Source organism: Prionailurus viverrinus, chromosome A1 (genome assembly GCF_022837055.1).
Source record: "Prionailurus viverrinus isolate Anna chromosome A1, UM_Priviv_1.0, whole genome shotgun sequence".
In the NCBI taxonomy this organism is placed as follows: domain Eukaryota; kingdom Metazoa; phylum Chordata; class Mammalia; order Carnivora; family Felidae; genus Prionailurus; species Prionailurus viverrinus.
Genome location: NC_062561.1, coordinates 178,023,696 through 178,049,331, shown reverse-complemented (window position 1 = coordinate 178,049,331; position 25,636 = coordinate 178,023,696). Strand labels below are relative to the sequence as shown.

The window sequence follows — 25,636 nt, the reverse complement described above, 5'->3', positions numbered from 1 at the left end:
TGAGCCACCCAGGTGCCCTGACTTGTTTTGAATTTTAAAGATAACTGCCATGGACTGAATTCTGTCCCTCTAAAATTCATATACTGAAGCTTTAACTCCCATGGGATGGCATCTGGAGGTGGGGCCTTTGGGAGGTAATTAGGTTTTGATGAGGTCATGAGGGTGGGGCCCCCAGGATGGGGCTAGTGCCCTTACTAGAAGAGACACCAAAGGGCTCGCTCTTGCTCTCTCTCTGCCATGGGAGGACACAGAGAGAAGGCAGCAGCCTAGAAGCCAGGAAAAGGACTCTTGCCAGAACCTGATAATGCCGGCACCTTGATCTCAGACTTCCAGGCTCCATACTTGGAAAGAAATAAGCTTCTGTCGTTTAAGCCACTCAGTCAATAGTTTTTTTGTTATGGCAAAATATAGTGAGCAATGATAAAGTGGGATTTTCTTTCCAGAAATTGACCATACTGCCAGTCTTACTGGAAGAGCCAGTAAATCAGAGTATACTTCAATAAGTAAAGGGTAGAAAAATCAAGAAGAAAGATGCTCCTTAAATAATCAGATGACCTCTTAAATTTTGGTGGGAGGATTTTTTTCTTGCAAGATGAGCAGAAGTTGAGACCACATTAGCCAAAGTCTGCTGGCAAATTCTGGAGACAGGTGAGCTTTCTCCAATTCAGAGTACCAGCACAGAAATCTCTGGGTTTGGGCTGTCGACCTTAAATCCCTTTCACACTCAATCAAGAAGGCCATTACTAACACAGAGGAAGAGTTCAAAGGTCAGATAAAAAAATAAGGCTCATCTCCGCATGGGTCCTTAGTCTGAAAAGAAAAATGTTATTTTCCATCCAGCTGAACTATAAATAAATCCACCCCTCCATCATTGCAGGTGAATGATGTAATAGTCATCACCACAAATTAGAGCTTCTTCTCTCTTTTCCAGACCAGTCCCCTCATCAAGCCTGTTCCGACCGGACACTTTGGTTTTTGCAAACTAGAGCTGTCTCTTTCCTCTCTTCCTTCAGCCGTTCTCTCCAGGAAAGTCTCTGCACACTCAAAGCCAGAAACTCTTGTGATCAGCCCAAGAGTTCCTCTTCTCCTCTCTGTTCTTTTCTAAGAAACGTATCATTATCCTCAGAGCCCAAGGGCCGTGCACAGCTTGAACAGGATGCCATGGCTCTGGCCAGTACTTATTAAACGCAAAGTGCAGCTCTAAACAGACTGGCTGGGGAAAGGCGGGCGTTCGTTCCAGACACGAGACCTTGAGGCAGAGACCTAGCTCCTCTCTACTTTCCCTTGCAAGCACAGCTTGGGCCCTGTAAAGCTGACCACAGGCCCTGTACCCAGGGGGCAGTAAAGGGACCAGGGCTACTGAATTTGGAATTTCTACTGATGCTGGACAGGGACATCCATGTGCTTTGAATTAATGGCAGCACTATAAAGACGGCAGCAAACACGTATCACTTAAAATGTGCCAGGCACTGGTCTGAGTGCTTTACACATATTACTATAAATCCTACAATAACCCTCCAAGATGGATTACTATTATTATCCCCCATTTTACAGATGAGGAAATGGAGGGCCACGAGAGGAGGCAGGCATCCTTTTTTACTTCTGGGATCTCTGCTTGGCCCTTCTCTCCTCACAGCATTATCAATGCCCTCAAACTTCCTGGAGTCCTAGATACATAAAAGAACTTGGAATTCTGGAAGCTCTGAGGACCATGCTGGCTCCAGGTGTGGTGGTGTGGGTAGGGGACTCTGCAGATATGGGGGGGGGGGTGCAGATAATACTGGGTTTGCAGAAGAAAAGGTTGGACTATTGTGAGTCTAAAGTTATCAACCCCAGGCCTGCGATGACTCAATCATTCCTCTGTGCATACCTAAATCCCCACCTTCTCTTTTCCCATCACTGCTCTAGGGAGTGGAAGGGGTGCTGGGAAGGAAGGGAACTGGTGCCCGGGAGAAGGGAGTGAGTGCCAGAGGTGGTGGAAAGAGTCGCCCTTATTGCCCAGCAATAACAGCAGCCCAGAGGCTGGGCCCAAACCTGTGCCTCCCGCCTGCGCACCTCCCCGCAGCCCTAACTGCCCCTTCGCTCTGTGGAAAGCTCCCGTCCACTCTTTAAGACCCAGTGTCCCTCCTTTTGTGACCCCTTCCAACACCTGAGAAGAATGCTCTTAGCTGTGAGTCACCACATTCCTCTGTCTACAGCAGAATAAAGGTATTTAATCCCCTACAGGTGGTCAGGAGATATCGGGCTCCCCTATTCCTCTGAGGCATTCTCAGGGAAAGACAGCAGGTCTTATCCACTCTAACTTTTTGACACAGGATGCAACAACCTCCAACACTTTTTTTGGAAAACAGGCTGGGGTATCAACCAATCAATCAAGCATCAACCCATCCATCCACCCATCCACCCACCCAGTCCCATGCTGTATCCCTCAGGCAGTGCCCAGGGACTGGCAACCATGGGTGCAGAGTAGGGGTATGCTCACCATTGAATGAATAGGAGAAAATGGAAAAATATTCTTACCAGATTTCTTTTTCCCAACATGCTCCCTGCACAGGAAAGAAAGGGGTGGGAGAGAATAACAAGTCAGTACTATTATATAGCGACACGAGTTATTCCATTAGGAAATGGAGATTCTCCATTCCACATCAGCTCCAGTGAATGAAGAAAAGCCAAGTCAGCCCCAGGGACCCAGACTCTTCAAAGAAGAAAGAACTCCTTTTCATTTAGTCCTTTTGCCTGATAAGTGCTTCGGTGCCCTGGGGACTAGCATCTCCACTCTGTTTGTAGAGTAGGGGGCCCTGGGGAGGAGCTGATGTGGGGGCATGCAGTATAAAAGCAAGAGTAGGCCCCCATGTTGCACTGAGCCTGATGCGCACCTCGTCAGGCACAGCAGAGGCCCTGTCCCACCTCCTGGGGGTGCCCTGAGCCATATACACGAAGCAGAAAGCTCTTGGCAGTAAGTGGTGAGGGGAACACACTATAACACTGGGTAGGAGTCTGGATAGCAGTGAAGAAAACACATCTCCCTCGTGGTGACAGAGAGAACACTACCGTGGGCTAGAATTCACACTGAACAGTGAGTAATGTATTTGTCAACCCTTGTATTTGTCAACCACATCAGAATGTGTACATACCGCTGCATCACAAATACAGTATGACAAATCAGGGTTTACACATACTTTTTAAGTAAATTATCCCAGTAGTAAAAAGGTTTCCAATGCCATAAAGAGAAAAGGGAGGTGACAGGGTGGTTGGGTTGAGACAGATGTTGTGGTGGCAATAACATTAGCCAAATGTTATTACCATATGCCAGTACCCTGCTAGATACTGTTTAGTTCACTCACTTAACACTCAGAACAGCCCTTGGGAATAAGTACTCTTTTAATGCCTATTTTATAGATGAGGAAAATGAGGCCCAGAGAGGTTAGGTAACTTGCCTAAGGCTACACAGCTAGTAAGTAGCAAGCGGAAGCCAGATCTACCTATCTAATTTTTGTTTTATGTTTATTTATTTTTGAGAGAGAGAGAGAGAACGCGAGCAAGCAGGCGAGGGGCCGAGAGAGAGGTGGACAGAGGATCGGAAGCAGGCTCCGCGCTGAGAACAGAGAGCCTGACACGGGGCTTGAACTCACTAACCGCGAGATCACGACCTGAGCCGAAGTCAGACACTTAACCAACCAAGCCACTCAGGCGCCCCACATTTACCTAATTTTCAAAAATTGAGCTATCATTCACACATCATAAAATTCATTGTTTTAAAGTGTAGAGTCCACTGGTTTTTGGCATCTTCGCAAGGTTGTGCAATCATCACCCGAATTCCAAAAAAATATTCATCATTCCACAGGGAAGCCCTGTACCTATAATGGTCACTTGCTATCCCCACCCCTCCGAGTAGCTGGCAAACAGTAATTTGCTTGCTGCCTTAAATGACTGGTCTATTCTGGACGTTTCATATGAATGGGATCATACAGCAAGAGGCTTTTTGTGATGGCCTTCTTTTGGGTGGAATGTTTCCAAGGGCCATCCATGTTGTACCATGTGTCAGTATTTCATACCATCTGATGGCTGAATGCTATTCCCTCATGTGTGGGTAAACCACACTTTGCCGATCTGCTCATCAGCTGATGGGCATTTGGGTTGTTCCCGCTTTTTGTCCATTATGAATATGCATCTATCAACATCTGAGCTGAGGTCAGATGCTTAACTGACTGAGCCACCCAGGTGCCCAAATTTAGTCTCATTTTACAGTCTGGCTTTTTAGCCACCATGTAATGACGCTTTCACCGTTATCTTGGAAGGGGGTGAGGGGGCTCAGACAATCCCCTGAGCCTGGGGCCACACTCCTGTGCAGCTGGGAGGAGTGGCAGGGCCCCAGTGCTGGGCTGCGCAGGTCGGTCGTGATGTCCCCTGGCCAGGCACTACCTCAGTGGGGCTAAACTTCATCACCCGTGCGTGGGGGGTTGGGGGGGGGGGTGGTGGTGAGAGCTACGGAGGAATAATGTAGCTCAGGCTTCCTGGCACTTGCTGTGGAGACACTGCTGGTCAGAGCGCTGTATCTGGACCGCCCCAGTGAACTCTCATGACAATCCTCGAGGGTTACTCCATTTCACAGACGGAGACACGGAGGCCCAGGGAGGCGAAGCACCTCAGCCAACATCAGAACCCAGGAGACCTGGCTGGGGCCCACTCTCCTGCCCGAACCCTGGCCTGGCCAGGGGCAGGGGGGGCTGCAGCTGGGGCAGGGGGCTGGGGGCAGGAGGGGGCTCTTGGTTTCCAGCAGCAGCAGCAGCAGCAGCAGCAGCATGTGTGGGCTCACGTAGGCACATTACCTCTCTGTGCGACATGCCTGGCAAGGTCCCAAGTTTTCCCGTGCATGGCAGCAAAAACCTTCCTTTAACAGCACCGTTTGGAATCCATCTCCTGTCTGCCTCAAGACTTCTGGGAAAGACCCCCAGTCTCCACCTTCAGCCCTGACTCGGGAACGAGCTTCAGGAGGCTGACCAAGGGACCAGCTGCTTTGCTGCTGTTCATTCCTCCCTAAGCCAACAACCAAGGCCCACCAGGGACTGCCTGAGGGGCCCCAGAGCCATCCCCTGGGCCCTCAGCAACCCTCCAGGAAGACGTCACCAGGTAAGTACCTGCCACGTGCCAGACTCTCCTTTATCGGCAGGGTGGTGTTCAAGCCTCACAACCATGATGCGATCAAGGTCAGCCAAGCCCACCTTGCTGATGAAACAGAAGCTCAAGGAAGTCAAGACACTTGTTCAAGGGGACAAGCAGGAAAAGGAAACAGAAATTGGGAACTTTTCCTTCTTTCCAGGGAGCCTCTTGGAACTAGATACATATCCTCCAGCAGGATGCTGGTTAGCTGCCGTAGCTGTTACTCTGTGCTTTCTTTGGTACAGTCCAGGCGATGTTTTGTATTTTTAGTGGATGTTCTATTGGTGTGCATGTGTGTGTGTGCACGTGCTCTCTCTCTCTCTCTCTCTCTCTCTGGTCAAAGAGCCTAGCTGGCACTTCTCAGCCCTTCCTGACAGGTGCTGTCTCTTGCTCCTAGGACCCCATGACGGCCCTGGACCTGTAGGCTGGTCTTCCCTCCCCTCATGGCGACTGCAGACACACATGGTGGTCTCCCCCACAACAAAACTTGTCAAAAAGCACTATGTGTATATCACTGTCTCACTGGCGGGGCATCTGGTGCCATCAACTCCTGGTATGTGACAGCTAGAAGGCAGGTGGGGAAATTATTTGCCGCATGCCCCAGGCGGTGGGGACTATCGGCTGTGCACGGACAGGCGCCAGGAAGTGCTGTCTGTCTGCCGTAGGGGCTGTGGTGAACATTTTGGATAGCACTGGACCCTGGACGACCAAGATCAAATCCTGGCCCTGGCCCCGTAACCCTGAGCAGATCTCGTCACTCACCCGTCCATCTCCCTCACGGTCCTGAGCACATTTACCCTTGTGGGCAAGGCACTGGGATGAATCTCCTGCACAGGCCCTGCCTCAAGGGCCCGTAGCCTCCTGTTTCTAGCATGCTCCATGCATTCCGTGGTTAAGTGTGGATCTGTAAGGGGTTCCTTCCCTGGGAGGGCCACATGGAGCAAGGCCCCACCAGGGCTCAATCAATGGGATCCAGCTCAATTTTTACTTTGCTTTAGCGGCGTCTGGGTGGCTCAGTCCGACTCTTGATTTTGGCTCAGGTCATGATCCTAGTGTCGTGGGATTGAGTCCCACATCAGGCTCTGTGCTGAGTGCAGAGCCTGCTTGGGATTCTCTCCCTCCCTCTCTTTTTGTCCCTCTGCCCCACTTGCATGTTCTCGCTCTCTCTCTCTCTCTCTCTCAAATTAAGAGAAAATCTTTACTTCGCTATACTCCCATTCTTCTTGGGGCTGGCCTGGCAGCAGGGACGGCTGTGAGGGCACACTCTGGGAAGCTGTACACACGCCAACTTACTCTTTGGGGGGATTCAGGTCCTCAGGTCTTGTCTCAAAGAACTGCAGCACCTCATCACACTGAGAGATATAGGGGGGAAGCTGGATCAGGGCCTGGAGAAGAGACACAAGTGAGTCCAAGGGAAGGAAAGGGGTGTCGGGAACGCAATGAGCCAGGGGTTCTCAAACTTGGGTATGATCAGAATCTCTTGGCGGGGGGGGGGGGGGGGGGGAAGGAGGGGGCGTGTGAAAACAGATGGCTGGGGACCAGCCGCAGATTTTCTGATTCAGTAGATCTGGGGTGGGGCCTGAGAATGTGCATGTCTGACACCTTCTCTGGTGCTGCTGCTGGTTTGCGGACCTCACATACACATGCATGCGCACACACGCACTCTGTAAACACACACACACGCGCGCGTGCACATTATGGGCGTATCTGAACAAATAACACGCACACATTTAGATAAAACACTCAACTATGGACTTCATGCCACGTCATCATTCTTACACAACTTCGTCTCTACTGGATATTGGGTGTCTACTGCACAAACATATTCTAGTTTACCGACCCAGCTGCCTAGTGGTGAACGCTTAGCTTGTTTCCAACACGCCCGCATGGATGTCTTAACTCACAGATCTGCAGTGTTAAAGTGAAGGCGCAGCTTTAGGATTTGGGTAGAGGTTAGAAGTTCCCAAGTTATGGGGCATGTGGGTGGCCCAGTAGATTAAGCATCTGACTTTGGCTCAGGTCATGATCTCACGGTTCATGAGTTTGAGCCCCACATTGGGCTGGCTGCTGTCAGCACAAAGCCCGCTTTGGATCCTCTGTCCCCCCTCCCCCACTCGTTCTCTTAGATAAATAAAAAAAAATTTTTTTTAAGTTTTACTTTTTTATTTTTTTTAATGTTTATTTCTGACAGAGAAAGAGAGAGAGAGAGAGAGAGAATAAGAGAGGAGAGCAGAGAGAGGGAAACACAGAATCTGAAGCAGGCTCCAGGCTCTGAGCTGTCAGCATAGAGCCGGATGTGGGGCTCGAACTCACAAACCATGAGACCATGACCTGAGCCAAAGTCGGACACTTAACTGACTGAGCCACCCAGGTGCCCCCCTGCCCCCGCCAAAAAAAGTTTTAAAGAAAAGAAGTTCCGAGGTTACTGAGGGGTTGAAACATCTGGTATCTCCCACTGCCCGAGTCATATAAATCTGCCATCCCAGCTCAGCAGTTAAAGGACCCTCAGAGGTGTGGCAGCGGATTGGATAAGGAGTGGGTAGAAAGCACAAATGGGACTAGGTGTCGTGCTAATTTACCTACCAATAGGTATCCATTCATTGATTCAACAGACATGATCTTTGTGCCCAGAACTGCATGGTTTCTGTGTCCAATACAAGAAGTATAGGGTACATCCTGATCACGAAGGGATGTGAAACTAAGACATGGCTCCACAACGAATAAACAGCTCAGCTTAACAAATCTATTTAAGCCCCTTCTGGCGCAGCTCCTGAGGACGCGGATCTGTGTGCAGTAACGCAGCTTCGTGCACGCATTTTATTACAAACTTCTCTGCAGGGAGGGCGCCTGGGCCCATGCACACATTTGAATAGCACAGGCCATTCTGCCAGCCCACAGTCATGCTCTGGAGTGGGCAGGACTCCCGTACCCCCTTACCATGCTGAGTGTAAGCTGGGTGTGGAAAAATCGTGTCTTGTATTTTCTACATGACAAGCCTCCATAAACTCACCTCCCATTCATCCCCTGCCAAGTGACCCCCCCAACCCTACTACAGGGCTGTGATGGACTAATGGGGAGACGGATGCAGGGGAGGTCTCCAACGGCACCCTTCTTGGAGTCTCAGGAGGTATTCTGAGTTATTTTTCTGGTTTTTAAAAAGTTAAAAAAAAATTTTTTTTAATTTTATTCATTTTTGAGAGACAGAGAGAGACACAGCGTGAGTGGGGGAGGGGCAGAGAGAGAGGGAGACACAGAATCCGAAGCAGGCTCCAGGTTCCGAGCTGTCAGCACAGAGCCCGATGCGGGGCTGGAACTCACGGACCACAAGATCATAACCCGAGCTGGAGCTGGTCGCTGACTGACTGAGCCACCGGCGCCCCTGGTTTTTAAAAAGCTTTAATTGTGGTAAAAGACACATAAAATTTGCCATTTTTATCATTTTTTTTAAAAAGTAGGCCCCATGCCTGACATGGGGCTCGAACTCATGACTCTGAGACCAAGAGGTGCATGCTCTATTGACCGAGCCAGCCAGGTGCTCCATCATCTTAACCATTTTTAAGCATACGGTTCAGTGGCATTAAGTACATTCACTGTGTTGTGCAATCATCACCAACACCCATCCCCAGAACTCTATTTTGCAAATCTGAAGCCCTGTACCTATTAAACAATTCCCCCTTTCCCCAGCTCCTGGCAATCATTCTGCTTTCTGTCTGCATGAGTCTGACTACTCTAAGTACCTCATACAAATGGACTGATACATTTGTCCTTTTGTGACAAGCTGCTTTCACTTAGCTAATGGCCTCTAGGTCCATCCATGTGGCAGCATGTGCTGGAATTTCCTTCCTTTTCAAGGCTGAGTAACACTCCACCGGAAGGATATGCCACATTTTGTTTATTCGTTCAGCCAAAGATGGTCACTTGGGTTGCTGACCCTGCACAGCCTTTGAGTCAGGCTCCTGTCCCGGATCTAAAGTGGGAGAACACATGCGAAGCGGGTGGACACGTTTTTAGTAGGGTGATGTCCCCAGTTACTGTCCATGCTCTATCCTTCTGGGTTGAAAGATGTTGACCATACGGGGCCTGATATTTGTGGTTCGTTGATTTTGTTAGCCTTGAAGTAGCTTCTGCTCTGTAGCAAATCTCCAGGAACTGACCTTTTCCAGGCCGGAGGCAGACAGCCCAAGAGGGAGAGAGTGGGCCCTCCCCTCCCCTGCCTCTGGTCCCTGACCGCCTTCTCCTTCTGGTTTAGAGTATTCATTCTTCCTGGGATGAGCTGCCATCTTGGGGACCCCTGTGGCTCTCTCATTCCTCCGAAACCCTGCAGTTCTTACAGTTAGAACCACATAATGAAAGAGCTGATTATATGCTGGACCGTGGCTGCTTAGTGGGCAGAAATCTTGCGGCTCCCCCCAGACTGCAATAACACCATTCATTCCCTTATGTGGGCTCAGCACTCGATGGCTCCTGAAACGCGCTTGTCTGTGTCATTCCATGTAATCCTGGGAGGGCTGGCCCATTTCAGAGATGGGAAAATGGAAGCTCTGGGGAAGTAGGTAGGACCTGAGAGCCCAGGACTAGCTGACACCAGCTCCTCTACCCCAAATCTACAGAGGGCAGGGGTACATCGTTGCTCATCCTGCACCTCCCTTCATGCCTAGACAGTGCTGGGGAGACCTTCATACCTGGTTGAAAGTATTCACTGGATCAATGACACGAGGAAATGGACTGGATGTGGCCACGTGGCCCTGTTTGGGGACAGCAGGGTGGGCCCCGAGGTGGCCATGGCCTCTGCCTACAGGGACTTCAGCAAGGGTGCTCCTTGCTGAAATGAGCAGAGGCTCCAGAAGGACCAGCGAGGGAAGGGACAACAAGGCCCACGGAAACTTCCTGATAATGCCAAGTTCTCTTTTGGTTTTGAGTAATTCCTGGGAAGTAAAAGCCAAACCTCCAAACCATAAAATACAGCCAAGTTACTAATAAAAGGCAGCCCGAACGCTTTGATGTTTGCCCCTTCCATTCTGGAAGGACAGGCTAACAGTAAAAACATGACCTGGGGCAGAGCAATCCTCCAGAATCATCTTGTGTTTGGTCAGTAAAGACAAAGAACCATAGTTCCAGGAAAACTCGGTTCTTCCCTGGATAGAGTCCGGGCCTTTTGGATAAATGTGGCTGGTCAATGCAGGGAGGAGAGGAGAGGTAAGAACAAGTGTTGTTTGCTGAGGGTGACGAGGAAAGGTCAGACAGACCCAGCTCCTCATTCTGGCTCTAGCCATGTCCCATCACCTCTCTGAGCCTCAGTTTGCTCATCTGTAAAATGGAAATCACTAACATCCATGTCGGAAGGTTGTGCTACAAGACTTTAAGACTTCCATCATACACCAGCCCCGTGGTAACATTAAGTTAACCCTTTGTCTCTCAGTACTGTATCAAGTACAATAGGGTGGTGGTTCCCAGAGGTGGTTTTAGAGCCAGCAAAAGGACTCTTAAATAACAGCGGCTTGGCTAGTGAGGGAGTTTTCTCAGCTTCAAAAGAGTGCCCCAGAGAATGAACACTTCTCTCTCTTTACATTTTATTTTTATCATGTTTAAAAATTGACTTATTTTGAGCGAGGGGAGAGAGAGAATCCCGAGCAGGCTCCACGCTGTCAGCAGGGAGCCTGATGTGGGCTTGAACTCAAGAACTGTGAGGTCAGTGACCTGAGCCCAAATCAAGAGTCGGATGCTTAACCGACTGAGCCACTCAGGTGACCCTCTCTTTATATTTCAACAATTTTATTTTAGGGTGATAAGAACAGTCCCCACGAGATCTACCCTCATAGGAAATTTTAAGTGTACAATACAGTATTGTCGGCTGTAGATCTCTACAGCTTATTCATCTCGCTTGCCTGAAACTTTATGCCCGTAGGTTAGTAACTCCCCATTTTTCCGTCCCTCCAGCCCCTGGTTAGCACCATTTCGCTCTGTGATTCTATGAGTTTGACTATTTTAGATACCTCATGTAAGTGAAATTATGTAGTATCTTATCTTTTTGTGACTGGCTTATTTCACTTTAGCACAGGTTCATCCACATTGCCACACATTCAGAATATCCTTCTTTTTAAAGGTGGAATAGTAGTCTATCGTACGTATATACCACATTTAGGTTGTTTCCACATCTTGGCTATCATGAAGGGTGCTGCAATGAACATGGGAGTGATTATATCTCTCCCAGATCCTGACTTCAATTTCTTTGGATGTATACCCAAAAGAAGTGTGATTGCTGGATCACATGGTAGTACTATTTTAAGTTTTTTGAGGAACCTCCATACTGTTTTTCAGAGTGGATGCATTTTGCATTCCCACCAACAGTATGCAAGGGTTCCAATTGCTCCATATCCTTACCAACACTTGTTTTTTTGTTTTTTAATAATAGCCGTCCTGACAGATGCGAGGTGATATCACATTGTGGTTGTCACTTGCATTCCCCTGATGATTAGTGACATTCAGCAGTTTTTCATATATACAGTTAGTCATTTGTAGATCTTCTTTGGAGAAATGTCTATTCAAGTTCTTAGCCCATTTTAAAATCAGGTTATTAGCTTTTTTGCTATTGAGATATATGGGTTCTTTATATACTCCGGAGATTGACCCCTTCACAGATACCTGATTTGCAAATATTTTCTCCCATTCTGTAGGTTGCTTTTTTTTCCACTCTGTTGATTATTTCCTTTGCTTTGCAGCTTTTTAGTTTAATACAGTCCCACTTGTTTATTTTTATTTTTGTTGCCTCTGCTTTTGGTATCAGATCCATGAAATCACTGCCAAAAGCCCTGAAATATATCCACACATATGGGCAACTGATTTTTGACAAAAGCGCCAAGAACATACAATGAGGGAAGTGACAGTCTCTTCAACGAGTGGTGCTGGGAGAACAATATCCACACGCAGAATGACATCGGGCTCTCATCTCACACCACACACAAAAATCCACTCCACGTGGATTAAAGATTGAAACATAAGACCCCAGACTCTGGAATTCCCGGAAGAAAAGGCTTTTCTAACTTGCCTCCTAAGAGCAGGACCAGGCTGCATGGAGCTTTGGGCAGGCAGGCAGCAGCAGCTGGCTAGATTTAAAGACATATCCTTTGTTGCTGTCGTTTCATTGCTCTTATTTTTATTTTTATGGCAAATGATGCCAGTTTTATATTATGGTCGTGTCAGAAAACTTCCTCTAAAATGTGTATTTTTAAGAAGTTAAAAAAGTGAGTTCATTTGAATAATAATGATACAGGGGATAGCATATAGTAAAACTCTTGAAGAGAGGTCTCAAATGGCTGGTGTCTGGTGAGCACAGCTGTTAGGTGCCTACAGTTTACTTGTTTTTTAATGTTTATTTATTTTGAGAGAGAGGGAGAGAGCATGCATGCATGTGAGCAGATGAGAGGCAGAGAGAGAAGAAGAGAGAAAGAATCCCAAGCTGGGTCAGGGCTGTCAGCACAGAGCCCAGTGCGGGGCTCAAACCCACCAACCGTGAGATCATGATCTGAGCCAAAATCAAGAGTTGGTTGAGTGTCTGACTCTTGATTTCGGCTCAGGTCATGATCCCAGGGTCGTGGGATTGAGCCCCGTGTCAGGCTCCATGATGAGCATGGAGCCTGCTTGGGATTGTGTCTGTCTGTCTGTTTCTCTCTCCCTCTGCCCCTCCCCCCTCTTGTGCTCTCTCTTTAAAAAACAAAACAAGGGGCGCCTGGGTGGCGCAGTCGGTTAAGCGTCCGACTTCAGCCAGGTCATGATCTCGCGGTCCATGAGTTCGAGCCCCGTGTCAGGCTCTGGGCTGATGGCTCAGAGCCTGGAGCCTGTTTCCGATTCTGTGTCTCCCTCTATCTCTGCCCCTCCCCCGTTCATGCTCTGTCTCTCTCTGTCCCAAAAATAAATAAACGTTGAAAAAAAAATTTTTTAAAAACAAAACAAAACAAAACACTACATTATGGGTGTGCATACTCATGTGTGTGTAAGCTACACTCCAATGATGGTTAAAATCTGAAGCATCTTCACTAGAAATGATCATTTTTAGCAAGTAAAAAAACTCTAATCACAAGCCCTCCCTCCTGAAAAGGCTACTTCATGGCTTCTGTTGTCTTCACCTCTGATCAACACCACAGCCTTTATCCACCAGCATAACAGTTGTTAGAAATGAAATTCTTGGGGCGCCTGGGTGGCGCAGTGGGTTAAGCGTTCGACTTCAGCCAGGTCACGATCTCGCGGTCCGTGAGTTCGAGCCCCGTGTCGGGCTCTGGGCTGATGGCTCAGAGCCTGGAGCCTGTTTCCGATTCTGTGTCTCCCTCTCTCTCTGCCCCTCCCCCATTCATGCTCTGTCTCTCTCTGTCCCAAAAATAAATAAACGTTGAAAAAAAAATTTTTTTAAAAAAGAAATGAAATTCTTTACTGGTGGAATGAAGAATGTTCTAGAAATATTCTCAGATACTCTAACCCTTGCATAAAAAGAACCTGACACATCCATCCTCCAAAATGGTGCACCGGGTCTAGGATTCTGAATCCACTGTGTTCTGTTTCTTCTAGGGGATTTTACTGTCACACCAGCTAATCACCAGTGGGATTAGCTGATCCTGGCACAGGGATAATCATTCCATTTGTCTTGAGGAAACGTTCATGTGAAGTGGTGTCAGACAGTTGGCATTCCAGTAAGCTTGCAGAACAACTTGAGAGGCTGTTTAGGGAGGTGCTTGATAATAAATGTTTGTATATGTGGCAGAATTTGGCATGTTTTCACTGTGTTCTTCAATGAACAGAGGTTCTTAAATTTACTGTAGTCAAATAAATCAATCTCTTTATGGTTGGTACTTTGTGCCTTTAGAAAGCCTTCTAAACCTAGAGATTATGAAGTTTCCCCCATTTTTACCTTCTAAAGCCATTTATAGTATTGCCTCTTACATTTAGGTCTTTAATTTCCTTGGAAATGATTACATGTGTGGTGTGAGGCAGGGATTAGTTATCTTTTGTTTGTTTTCCTCATAACGATTCCCATTAAAATTTTTTTTTAATGTTTATTTATTTTTGAGACAGGGAGAGACAGAGCATGTACAGGGGAGGGTCAGAGGGAGGGAGACACAGAATATGAAGCAGGCTCCAGGCTCTGAGCTGTCAGCACAGAGCCCGACGAGGGGCTAGAACTCACAGACCACAAGATCATGACCTGAGCCGAAGTCAGCTGCCTAACCGACTGAGCCACCCAGGCGCCCCATAAGGATTCCCATTTACTGAAGAATCCAACCTTTCCTCAATGACCTGTAAGGCTGCCTTTGCCAGTATTAAAATGTCCAAATACACACAGGTCTGTTTCTGGATTCTCTATTTTGTTCCAAAGGTTTGTTTCCTTATGCCAACACCATACTATGTTAAGTACTGTAACTTTATAATTGGTCTAGCAGAGCAGAAGGTTTCTTCCTAGCTGGTAACTAGGTCTAGGGATACCTACAGCCTTTATTTATCTTTCCCTATTGGAGACTACCGATTTCTACTAAAATAAGGCTAAGAGTGATAGATTAAATTGGCTTAAGTCAGCTCACAACAATGTCAATAACAGATACCCAAATGCTAAATAAGTCTATGTAGTCTGTAAAAGATTTTGCAGACTGTGTGAATAGATAGTTTCATCTCCCTCCAGGAGGGCAGTTCCCTTGAAGCTAAGCCAGGGAATTTGGCCAACCAAAACCCCAAAATATCTGCTCTGCTTCTTATGATGCAGTAATAGCAGGGGGTGGTAACTTCCATGTGGCTCATACAACGTAAGCGGCTTCTTCCCTATGGCTAATCCAAGTGAATTCATGATCTCCGTACCATTCCAAGCATCAGCCAGACGCAGGCAGCTGCTGCTATCTGTTCGTTTCAGGGTTTTATTAAATCTCCTTTTCAAAATCAAATGTCTAGAGGTTTGTGACCCTCTGGGTATGAGGGAAGTGTGACTCTGGAGAGGAGTTGGGTGGGCAGGGGAAGAAGCAGGATAGCACAATTTGGTCTGAGAAATCCTCAGCTGGCCAAGGTGACCCCAGAGGTCCAAAGTTCTTGCCAGCAAGGCTGGCACAAAGGACTTTTAGGCTCTAGAGGTTTGAAAAGACACAAAGCACAGATGATCCGAACTTTCCTCCGAGAGCTGGGAGGCAGTAGTAGCATCTTTGTGCCTGGGTGACCTTCTCTGTGCTTCACTCCCCAATCCTTTTTTAAGGGTATCTTTAGGAGAGAAAGAGTCTGAGTTTATCTACGTCTATGAAATATATGCTTGAATATTTTGATCTCTTGAAGTTTTACTTTCTTTTTTTTTTTTTTATTTAAAATTTTTTTTCAAGGTTTTTTTTTTTTTTAATTTTTATTTTTGGGACAGAGAGAGACAGAGCATGAACGGGGGAGGGGCAGAGAGAGAGGGAGACACAGAATCCGAAACAGGCTCCAGGCTCCGAGCCATCAGCCCAGAGCCTGACGCGGGGCTCGAACTCAACAGACCGCGAGATCGTGACCTGGCTGAAGTCGGACGCTTAACCGACTGCGCCACCCAGGCGCCCCATGAAGTTTTACTTTCTTAAGAGAGGCCATATGTGGTATGTGAGTGCCAAGGCCTAAAAGGCCAGGGTTCAACCATCAAACTCTGTAATACTCTCATTGTAAGTAACTTTGTCGGGCCTCTGTTTCCTCATCTACACAATGGGAATAGTAAAACCTACTTCTCAAGGTTATTGGAGGGATGAAACGAGGTTATGTCCAGTAAAAAGAGGACAGGAGTGATCAGGAATGATTTTCCACCCTTCCATGACATCTCTTGCCAAGACAAGGGTCATCTATGCCCACACTGCCTCCTTTAAATTTTTTTATAGATGTATTGAAGTATAATTTATGTACATAAGAACCACCCATTATAAGCGCACAATTCAATGATATTTAGTAAATTACAGAGTGTGCAACCACGACCACAATCCAGTTTTAGAACTTTTCCATCACCTCAAAAATTTCCCCCACCTAATTTGCAGTCCATGTCTGCCTATGCTGTCTTCAGGCCTAGGAAACCACTGATCTGCTTTCTGTCTCCGTAAAGTCGCCTCTTCTGCACATTTCATGTAGATGGAATCATGCAGTATGTAGTCTTTTGCATCTGGCTTTTTTCAGCATCATGTTTTTGAGATTCATCCAAGTTGCAGCATTTATTGGTCTTTCACTGCATTTTACTGTCGAATAATGGTCGATTGTATGATTACTCCACATTTTCTTTATCCATGCGCCTGACGATGGACATTTGGATTGCTTCCAATTTTGGGCTATTATAGATTAGTACTGCTAGAACATGTACCTCCGAGTCTTTGTGTGGACATAGTTTTTCAATTCTCTTGAGTAGATATCAAAGAGTAGTTATACGGTAAATTTCACTTTTTGAAGAAACTGCCAAACTGTTTTCCAAAGTGGCTTTCCATCATGTATCCCCTCCAGAATGAGGGCTCCAATTTCTCCCTATCTTTCTTTACCAGCTCTTGGTTTTGTCTGTCTTGTTGATTATAGCTATTCCAAGGGCTGCGTAGGGTATCTCATTATGGTTTTATTTTGCATTGCCTAATGAATAAAGAAGCTGAACACCTTGTTATGTGTTTTATGTGTTTCCTAGGTGAAATTTCTATTCAAATCTTTTGCCTATTTTTAAACCAGGCCATCTTTATTGTTGAGTTGCAAGAGTTCTTCATATAGACTCAATACAAGTCCCTTGTCAGAGATATGATTTACAAATATTTTCTCCTAATCTGTGGTGTGTGTTTTCATTTTCTTCATGGGATCTTTTCGAAGTACAGAGTTCGGAAGTTTAATGAGTCCCATTTATCAATTTTTCTCTTTTGGTGTCACAGCTAGGAACTCTCTGCCTAAACTACGGTCATGAGGATTTTCTCCTATGTTTTCTTCTAGAAATTTTATAGTTTTAGCTCTTACATTTAGGTCTGTGATCCATTTTGAGTTGTTTTTTGTGCATGGTGTGAGGTAGGGATCCAACATAATTTTTTTCTTTTATTTGGTGTACAGATGTCCTATTATCCCACACTGTTAAAAAGATTATCCTTTTCCTACTGAATTTCTTGGCACCATTTTGAAAATCATTTGACTATAAATTTCACAAAAGTTTATTTCTAGCCTCTTACTTCTATTCCACTGATCCACATGCCTATCCTTATGCCAGTACCACACTGTCTTCATTGCTATAGCTTTGTAGGAAGTTTTGAAAATGGATAGTAGAAGCCTCTAATTTTGTTCTTTTTCATAATTGTTTTGGCTATTTTGGGTTCCTTGCATTTCTCCACACAATTTAGGATCAGCTTGTAAATTTCTCTAAAAAAGCTCACTAGGATTTTGCCAGAGATTATATTCAATCTATAGGTTAACTGGGGGAGAATTGCCATTTTATTTTATTTTATTTTATTTTATTTTATTTTATTTTATTTGTAGTATCTTTTGTTTTGTTGGTCATTGGGAAGTTTGAGAGAGACAGCGTGAGAGGGGAAGGGGCAGAGAGAGAGAGAGGAAGAGAGAGAGAATCCCAAGCAGGCCCTGCACAGAGCCTGATGCAGGGCTCAAATTCACTAACTGTGAGATCATGACCTGAGCTAAAACCAAGAGTTGGACTCCCACCAACTGAGCCACCCAGGTGCCCTGGGATTTGTTTTTCTTTGTATTTCTAGTCCTGTCTTTCATCCATTTTTCCTATATGGTTGTTTGTCTTTTTCATATCAATTTCTCTACACACACACATACACGTGTATATATTATACACACACACACAAATATACAATATATTGTCCTCATTAAGACATTCATCCTAACACTCAAATTCTAATTTGCCCTCCTAGATTTTTAAAAAGTTTTTATTTAAATTCCAGTTCGTTATACAGTGACCCAACACTTCCATACAACACCCGGTGCTCATCATAAGTACCCTCCTTGATCCTCATCACCAATTTCACCCATCCCCTCCCCTTCCCACCCCTCTGGTGACCACCAGTTTGTCCTCTATAATTCAGAGTCTGTTTCTTGATTTCTCCCCCCCTCTCTCTCTCTTTACGCCTTTGTTCATTTGTTTTGTTTCTTAAATTCCACATATGAGTGAAATCATATGGTATTTGTCTTTCTCTGACTGACTTATTTCACTTTGCAATATGCTCTCTAGCTCCTTCCATGTCGTTGCAAAGGCAAGATTTCATTCTTTTTTATGGCTGAGTAACAACTGCCATTTTAACACTATTGAATCTTCCAATCCATGAGTATGGAATGTCTCTCCATTAATTTTGAGCTGGTTTAATTTCTGTCAAGTGTTTTGTAGTTTCAATGTATAAACCTTGTAATTCTTTTATTAAATTTATTCCTAAGTATTTTATTTATTTTGATATTATTGAGAATGGAATTATTTCCTTAATTTCATTTTTGGATTGTTCATGCTTAGTGCTTAGAAATACAATTGATTTTTGATATTGATCTTGTATCCTGTGATCTTACTAAACTTTTGTATTAGTTCTAGTGGGCTTTTTTTTTGTGGATCCCTTAAGATTTTCTACAATAGAATCATGTCATTTGTGAAGGAAGGCAGTTTTACTTCCTCCTTTCCAACCCATATGCCTTTTATTATTTCTTTTTTTGTCTGCTTACATTGGCTAGATCCTCCAGCAAAATGTAGAACAGAAGTGGCAAGAAAAATGTACTTGCTTTGTTCCTGATCCTAGGGAGAGAGAGCATTTACTGCTCCATTGTGATAGTATTTCTTGCTCTTCCCACCCTCTCCAATCAGAGCTTCTAGTGATTTGCAGCTAGAGAAATAAATACTAAAGATAAGGGAAACTAAACAGAGGAAAAGCATGCTTTTTTTCCCCAACCACAGCCTCCAGTCAAACGAAATACAACCAAAAGGCAGGCACCTTGTGGTTTAGAACATTCAAGGGATTGGAAGCCAGCTGCACTGTCCAACAACAGGGGTTGGCTGAATAACTTCTGGGACATTCACACACACAGTAGAATACCATGCAACCAGTTACGGGAGGTTCAAGAGAATGTTTTTATAGCATGGGGAAATTCTTATATTACAATATTAAAGGAAAAAGAAAGAGCAAACAAAATAACACATGTGGGATAGTGTCAAAAACATAAAGAAATGCATGCAGAGAGAAAAGATAGAAAGGAAACATAAGAACCTTAATAATTGTTGCCTCTGAGTTGAGGGATCATGGGTGGTTGTTTTTCTGTTTTTACATTTCTTCGAACTGCAGATGACTATTTTGTAGCCAGAAAGGGAAAAGAAGGAAAAAAAAAAAACACCACACAACCCAATGAAAGACATGAGACACAGGGCAAGTGTTGGCATTTCTTAGACCGACCTTACAGTATTCATCAATTGGGATCAGGCGTTTGACAGCGACATCCCGGATGTGGCTTCTTCGGAAGAGAATTTTGCCTGCAGAAAATGAAAGCACACATGACACTGTATGCGAGCAATGACAAGCTGTCAGCAATCCTGGAGGGTGTGGATGTGGCTGCCTCTGTTAGGTGTGAGTGGTACCCAAATTCCTGGCTTCCATTAATATCCCCTGTTGGATGTCCACAGGGCCTGGATGACCCCACGCATGGTCCTCCAAAGCCTTGTTCACAGATCAAGTGCAAGGGCTTGAGTGACTGGGGTCGACTAGGCAAGTTTTGGTGAGATAAGGGAGGCTGGACCAGTCGTGTGGAAGGAAGGGGCTCCTGCCAGATGAAGAAGGTAGGTCAGATCTGATGATCCAACTCCAGGGTTCTCAGATGGGGCAAGCAGTAGAGAGGACACTCTGATATGTCCAACCTAACAGCTCAGTCTCCTTTCTTCCTCTTTCCTCGTACACCTAGTCTAGTCTTACATTCCCCAAATACCCCACAGTCTTCATTATTTTCTATCTTTTTCTCTGTCTGGAAAACCTTCCCCATCTAACATCACCCACTCTCCCAGTGGGAAACTTTTTACCCACTTTAAATGGACTAAGAGTTCATGTCTCTTTCTGACTGCACACATCACATTGTTGATTTCCATCTTCTTCTTTCCTACTAGTCATGGAGCTCTGCACAAGAAGGGATGGACTGGGCCTTAGTCAATTGTGTGCCCTCACCACATGGCACTCATGTTTGATGAATGTATAAAGGGGGATTTCACTTGCCAAGATGACAAATCCTTCAATTGACAAATCCTTCAAGATGACAAATTCCTTACAATCAGCTCTCTCTAACAGAAGAGTGCCAAGCCTTCCTATTTCACTGAAAACGAACTGAGAATCAATTGATGACTTGCTCGGTGATATCCAGAGCTTCTAGTGTGACATGTGGGCAGGTCACAGGCAAAGACAAGTATATAAACGGTGCCGCTGAGGATGTCTGGAAATATCCAAGATGCTAAAATGTTATGGGTGAGGTTTGTTTAAAGCAAATTGGTGAGGGGCTCCTGGGTGGCTCAGTCGGTTAAGGGTCTGAATCTTGATTTCGGCTTAGGTCATGATCTCATGGTTTGTGGGAGGGAGCCCAATTCAGGCTCTGCCCTGACAGCACAGAGCCTGCTTGGGATTCTCTCGCTCTGCCCCTCCCCGCTCATGTGTACATGCGCATGCTCTCTCTCTCCCAAAAGACATAAATGTTAAAAAAAATTAAGCAAATTGGTGAGTTCCCGTGAGTCTCACAGGGGAGAGTCATGGCAGATGGTGGTCAGGTACATGCACTGACCATTAAGACAGCTCGGCCTTACCCTTTTGGACCTGTCACACAGGGAGGGGGTGAGCAAAATCAGAAATAAGACACCAAGGGGGGGCCAAAAAGGTGGGGGATGGAGACAAGCTCCTCTGCCAAGCTTATCAGAGTGTCAAGAGGTCTCCAGGGGGAAGTCAAAGAGGAAGACACAGGGGGACCATAGCGTTTCAGACAGCAGAGTACGGACAGCTATGGAGAGCTTCACTTACTTCTGGTCTGAGGAGGCAGGTCAAGGAAAGGAATTTGGGCCACGAGCCTGGCAGGGTGAGGAGAGATCAATCAGCATGCCAACATTGCTCTGGTGAGACCACACAGAATGAGCTTGGGTGAGCAGGAACCGAATAGGAGGAAAGATCCAAAGGAATTTTCGTAATAGGACAGAACTGGAAATGATGATGGGAGACAGTGTACTGCCTTTGAGATGTTCCATGCAAGCTGGTAAGGGAGATTTGCACCCAAAGAGACCGTGTGGCTAATCTAACATTTAAAATTATCTGACCACTTGCTCTTGGGCAAAAGGGCACAATTAGTATATTAGGTAGATATGGTCAGCCTCATAGTGAGGTGGTTTTTTTTGTTTTGTTTTGTTTTGTTTTGCTTCATTTCTACCAATTAGAAAGAAAATAACAACCCACAGTGAGATAAAATACATCTTCCTCATATTCCTTAATAACAAGGAATCTCCTTTGTTTATTATGGTGATTGTTTTAATTCTGCTCATGAGTCAAACTTCGGACATACCATGTCTATTAGGCAAGAAAAAATCGAGAAGAAAATGCATCACAGGATTTAAAGTGCTTGTCTCCAAGGGGTAGAAGACAGAGCCTTTTTGTTTTCTTCCTTGACTTTCCCCAAATTTCCTACCATAAACATGCATTGCTTCCGGAATCAGAAAATTTTGTCCTTTACGATAAAAAAGTAAATTACACAGCCAAGCGGGGAGGGTTTACAACCTGGCATCCCTGCTCTTATTCAGTTGATAGATAACAGTCTCCACGTGAGCCCTCTGCGGGCCAGCGCAGGGGGCTGCCCTCTTGGCACTGAGTCAGTGTTTCCCAACAGGGAGGGACCCTGCTGACATTTCGGGTGGGGCAGTCTTTCCTTGTGTGGGAGGGTTCCCCACCCTGCAGGATGTTTAGCATCCGTGGCCCAAATCCAGAGAAAGTGCACAGCCTTCCCAACCCCTTTCCACCCCCAGTCACTGTGATAATCACATTACCACCCTCATGGGTGGGACCATTTGCAGTTTAGAACCCCTAGGAGAATCCTGAGCCTTGAGGAAAAACAAGGAATGCATGCCTGTGAAGAGAAATCTCCTACAGAAAAACATTTGGTCCCATTTTGATATAACGTCCCTTTCCGTAAATCAGAGGAAGGGTGGAGAGTGGGGTTGTTCAGGCCTCTTACTGGGGAGATCGTGACCCGACTCAAACAATTCACAACGGGCATGCTGCTAGCACCAGCCCATGGGAACAGCACAGGCTGGTCCTGGAGGCACCACCACCAAAGAGAATTCACCTGAGGCCCAGCCTGCAGGGGCGGAGAGAGGATGGAGAACTCAGGCACCTTCAATGTCTCCTGGATGGGTGACACAACAACAAAAGCACCATTCCTCTCCCTGCGTGGCCTCCGTGGGATAGGAGTCTCTGGGTAGATGTCTGGGGACAGGAAGCCCTGTGGCAGCAGTGGCACCTGCCAGGGAGGCCACAGACTCTGCAGTCAGAGGGGCCCTGGGCCAATTCCAAGGTGGTCTCATACTGACTATGCTGCCTTGGGAGATTCATTTCTCTCTCAGATCCTCAGTCTCCTTATCTGTAAAATGGGAGAGCAGCCCCTATTTCTTAGTAGTACCCTCCATGACACACGCAGCACAGGGCCTGGCCCTTCCTAGGTGCTCACAAAAAGAGTAAATCACTTAAAAAAACATGGGTTAGACGATACGGCCTTATATTCTGCAATTAAGAGCACACATTCTTTCCTCAACCTGCAGCTTAGTTTGTGAAGACCTGTCTCCAATGGGCTAACTCATCGTCTATCCGCAGCAGAACTGGAACCTGGCTCAGGCCCTGGGCTGCGGGGCAGAAGCACGTGGCCAGTACCTCCTTGACCAGTGGCTCTGAGTGAAATGCCAGTTGGGCAACGGCCCCTCGTCTGCACCTGATGCCTTTCGGTGTGAGCTGTAGGGAAGGAGGGTGAGCCCGAGCCTTCCCCGGCAGGCCAGCTTTCCTGGAGTGGAAAGGGTGCTCAGCGGAGAGCACAGCCTTTGGTGGGAATGGGCAGGCTTTTGTTTTCCACAGCGGTGGAAGGCCAAACTGTAAGTCTTATTTTTCAAGCTGCATCCTCTGCCAAGTTGGCTTCCCCAGCTCTTGCTGGGATGGAAAATTGTACAGGGCTCCTTTCCCCTCCCCCTGCCTTTGTGCTAACATGAGACTTGCTTTTGTTCTGCTGACGCGGCAGTCCTGGCAGAAAACTGACCCCGAGGAGAGGGGATGTGTCTCCCGCGTATCCCTGCCGTTGGCCTCAGCTTCAAGGAAAAGCCAAGGGGTGGGCTGGGAAGGAATGCTCTAGGGGTCCTGGGGCCCGACCAGACCACTCCAAGCTGCAAGTCGGTACCCTGAGCAGGGCAAATGGGGCTGAGTCTCTGAGAAGAGCATTTTCATAAATTCGTGGGTGGAAGATTACGTAACCACAAAAGCTTTCAGGGGCTTGGGAGAGGGTCGGTTCAAGTTCTTCCCTGTCCTGGGAAGTTTTTTCAGAGCTGGTTTTGCCTTTCATCCAGTGAAGAGTTACAACTTACTGCTTTCCTTCCTTTCCTTGAAGAAAGGCCTACATTTAGAGTCCAGTTCAACTTGAATATTCAGACTGATCATTTATGTATGATTCTCAAATATGAAAACCAAGACATTCCAAAGGAATATCCCAGGATCCTGGTTCTGACTTTGACAGAGAACCCACTATATCCAAGGGCAAGAAGCTTGTAAAAGGGGAGTCATGGTCCCATTTTATAGATGTAGAAACTGAGGCTCAGGGGCAGGGGGATGTCATCTGCTGGAAGTCACACAACTGGGTCTGTTGGACTTTAAAGCACACGCTGTGGGGCACTGCTATTTGGCAGCTGCAGTCGGTACACTGGGTTTTCTCCAATAGGAAACAAAAATTCCAGGGTGATTGCACACTTTCTCCGTGGAAGAACTAAAAACATTAGCTTTTTTAGGCAAATGATTCTCCCAGTGGATGGGGGCCTGGCAAATACATCTACCCTGTCTCTAAACCCACTCGATGATGCTAACATCTGGAAGAACCCACTCGATGTGTTGCCGACTGCAGAACTCTGGGGCGGGGGAGGGGTGAGTGGGCTCCTGTGTGACCTAGGGAGTCCCCCTCCTCTCTGGGTCTGCTTCCTGTCTGCAAAATGAAAAAGATGGAAAGGGCCCTCCCAGCGCTGAATATTTGTGATTTGGGGCGATTGTCAATTTGCTGATTGTCTGTACATAAAAATAGTAAGTGCTTGGTTGCTGCTAGTTCTGTGCCAGTCCCTTAGCTAATCCTCATAACAACTTTATCATTTAAGCATCATTATCATCTCCAATTTGCAAATGGAAATAATGTGCGTGCTTAAATAATTTACTGAAGGTAACCGAGTGGATCCACAGGGCACTGGGATTTGAACTTGGGCCCTCTGACTTCAGGCATGAATTTTGGGGCCAGCCATACCAGTGTTTAACCCCAGCTCTGCTACTTGTGCAAATGATTATAATTCCTCTGAGCCTCAATTTCCTCATCTGTGAAATGGGCACAGGGTTGTTCTGAAGACTAAATGTAATGAATGTAAAGCACTTAGCCCAGTGACTGGCCTGCAGTAGACATCCAATGTTACTACTTGAAGCACTAACTCTGGTTCGGGCAGCCCCATTTTTTGAGCTGAAGCCTTCATGCTGTTCCTTCGGTAAGGGGATTTTTGCGGGGGAAAGGAACACTTAATGTCTTGAGAGCAGGGACCAGCCATGATTGTATTAACTCCTCCACAGTGCCCAGAGTGGTGCTGGGCACACAGAAGGTGCTTGGTAGCTATGGTAGATAGGCAGGCAGAATTTCTCAAACGGACCCCAAAGATGTCCCATCCTAGTCCCCAGAGCCTGTGAATATGATGAGATCTCATTCCTGGGCTCATGTTACAATATATGCCATAATTCACTTTAAGTGAGGGAAATTATGCTGGATTAGCTAGGGAGGTATACTGTAACTGTATGTACTCTTAAAAAAAATTTTTTTTTTAATGTTTATTCATTTTTGAGACACAGAGAGAGACAGAGCGTGAGTGGGGGAGGGGCAGAGAGCGAGGGAGACACCGAATCTGAAGCGGGCTCCAGGCTCTGAGCTGTCAGCACGGAGCCTGATGTGTGGCTCGAACTCACAGATGGCAAGATCATGACCTGAGCTGAAGTTGGACGCCCAACTGACTGAGCCACCCAGGCACACCGGGAACAGTACTTTAGCTCTATAGGTACAAGGAAGTAAATTCTGCTAACAACCTGAATGAGGCTGGAAATGGATTCTTCCTCTATCCTCCAGCTAAGAGCCACCTTGGCCAAGATGATGACTTCAGCCTTATGAGACCCTAAACAGAAAACCCAGCAGAACTGCCTGGCCTTCTGACCAACTGAGCTGTGAGATAATAAATGAGTGCGGCTTTTAAGCTGTT

General features: G+C 46.3%; 1 protein-coding gene across 1 annotated transcript in view; it reads right to left on the bottom strand.

Annotated features, from left to right (window-relative positions):
- SH3PXD2B (SH3 and PX domains 2B) overlaps positions 1–25,636 on the bottom strand; it is a 104,225-nt gene that overhangs the window by 31,861 nt on the left and 46,728 nt on the right. The window contains exons 4-6 of the mRNA XM_047867487.1: positions 19,548–19,624; positions 6,454–6,545; positions 2,521–2,546 (exon numbers count right to left, since the gene is read on the bottom strand). Coding sequence (XP_047723443.1) covers positions 2,521–2,546; positions 6,454–6,545; positions 19,548–19,624 — 195 coding nt within the window. The remainder of the gene's footprint in view (positions 1–2,520; positions 2,547–6,453; positions 6,546–19,547; positions 19,625–25,636) is intronic.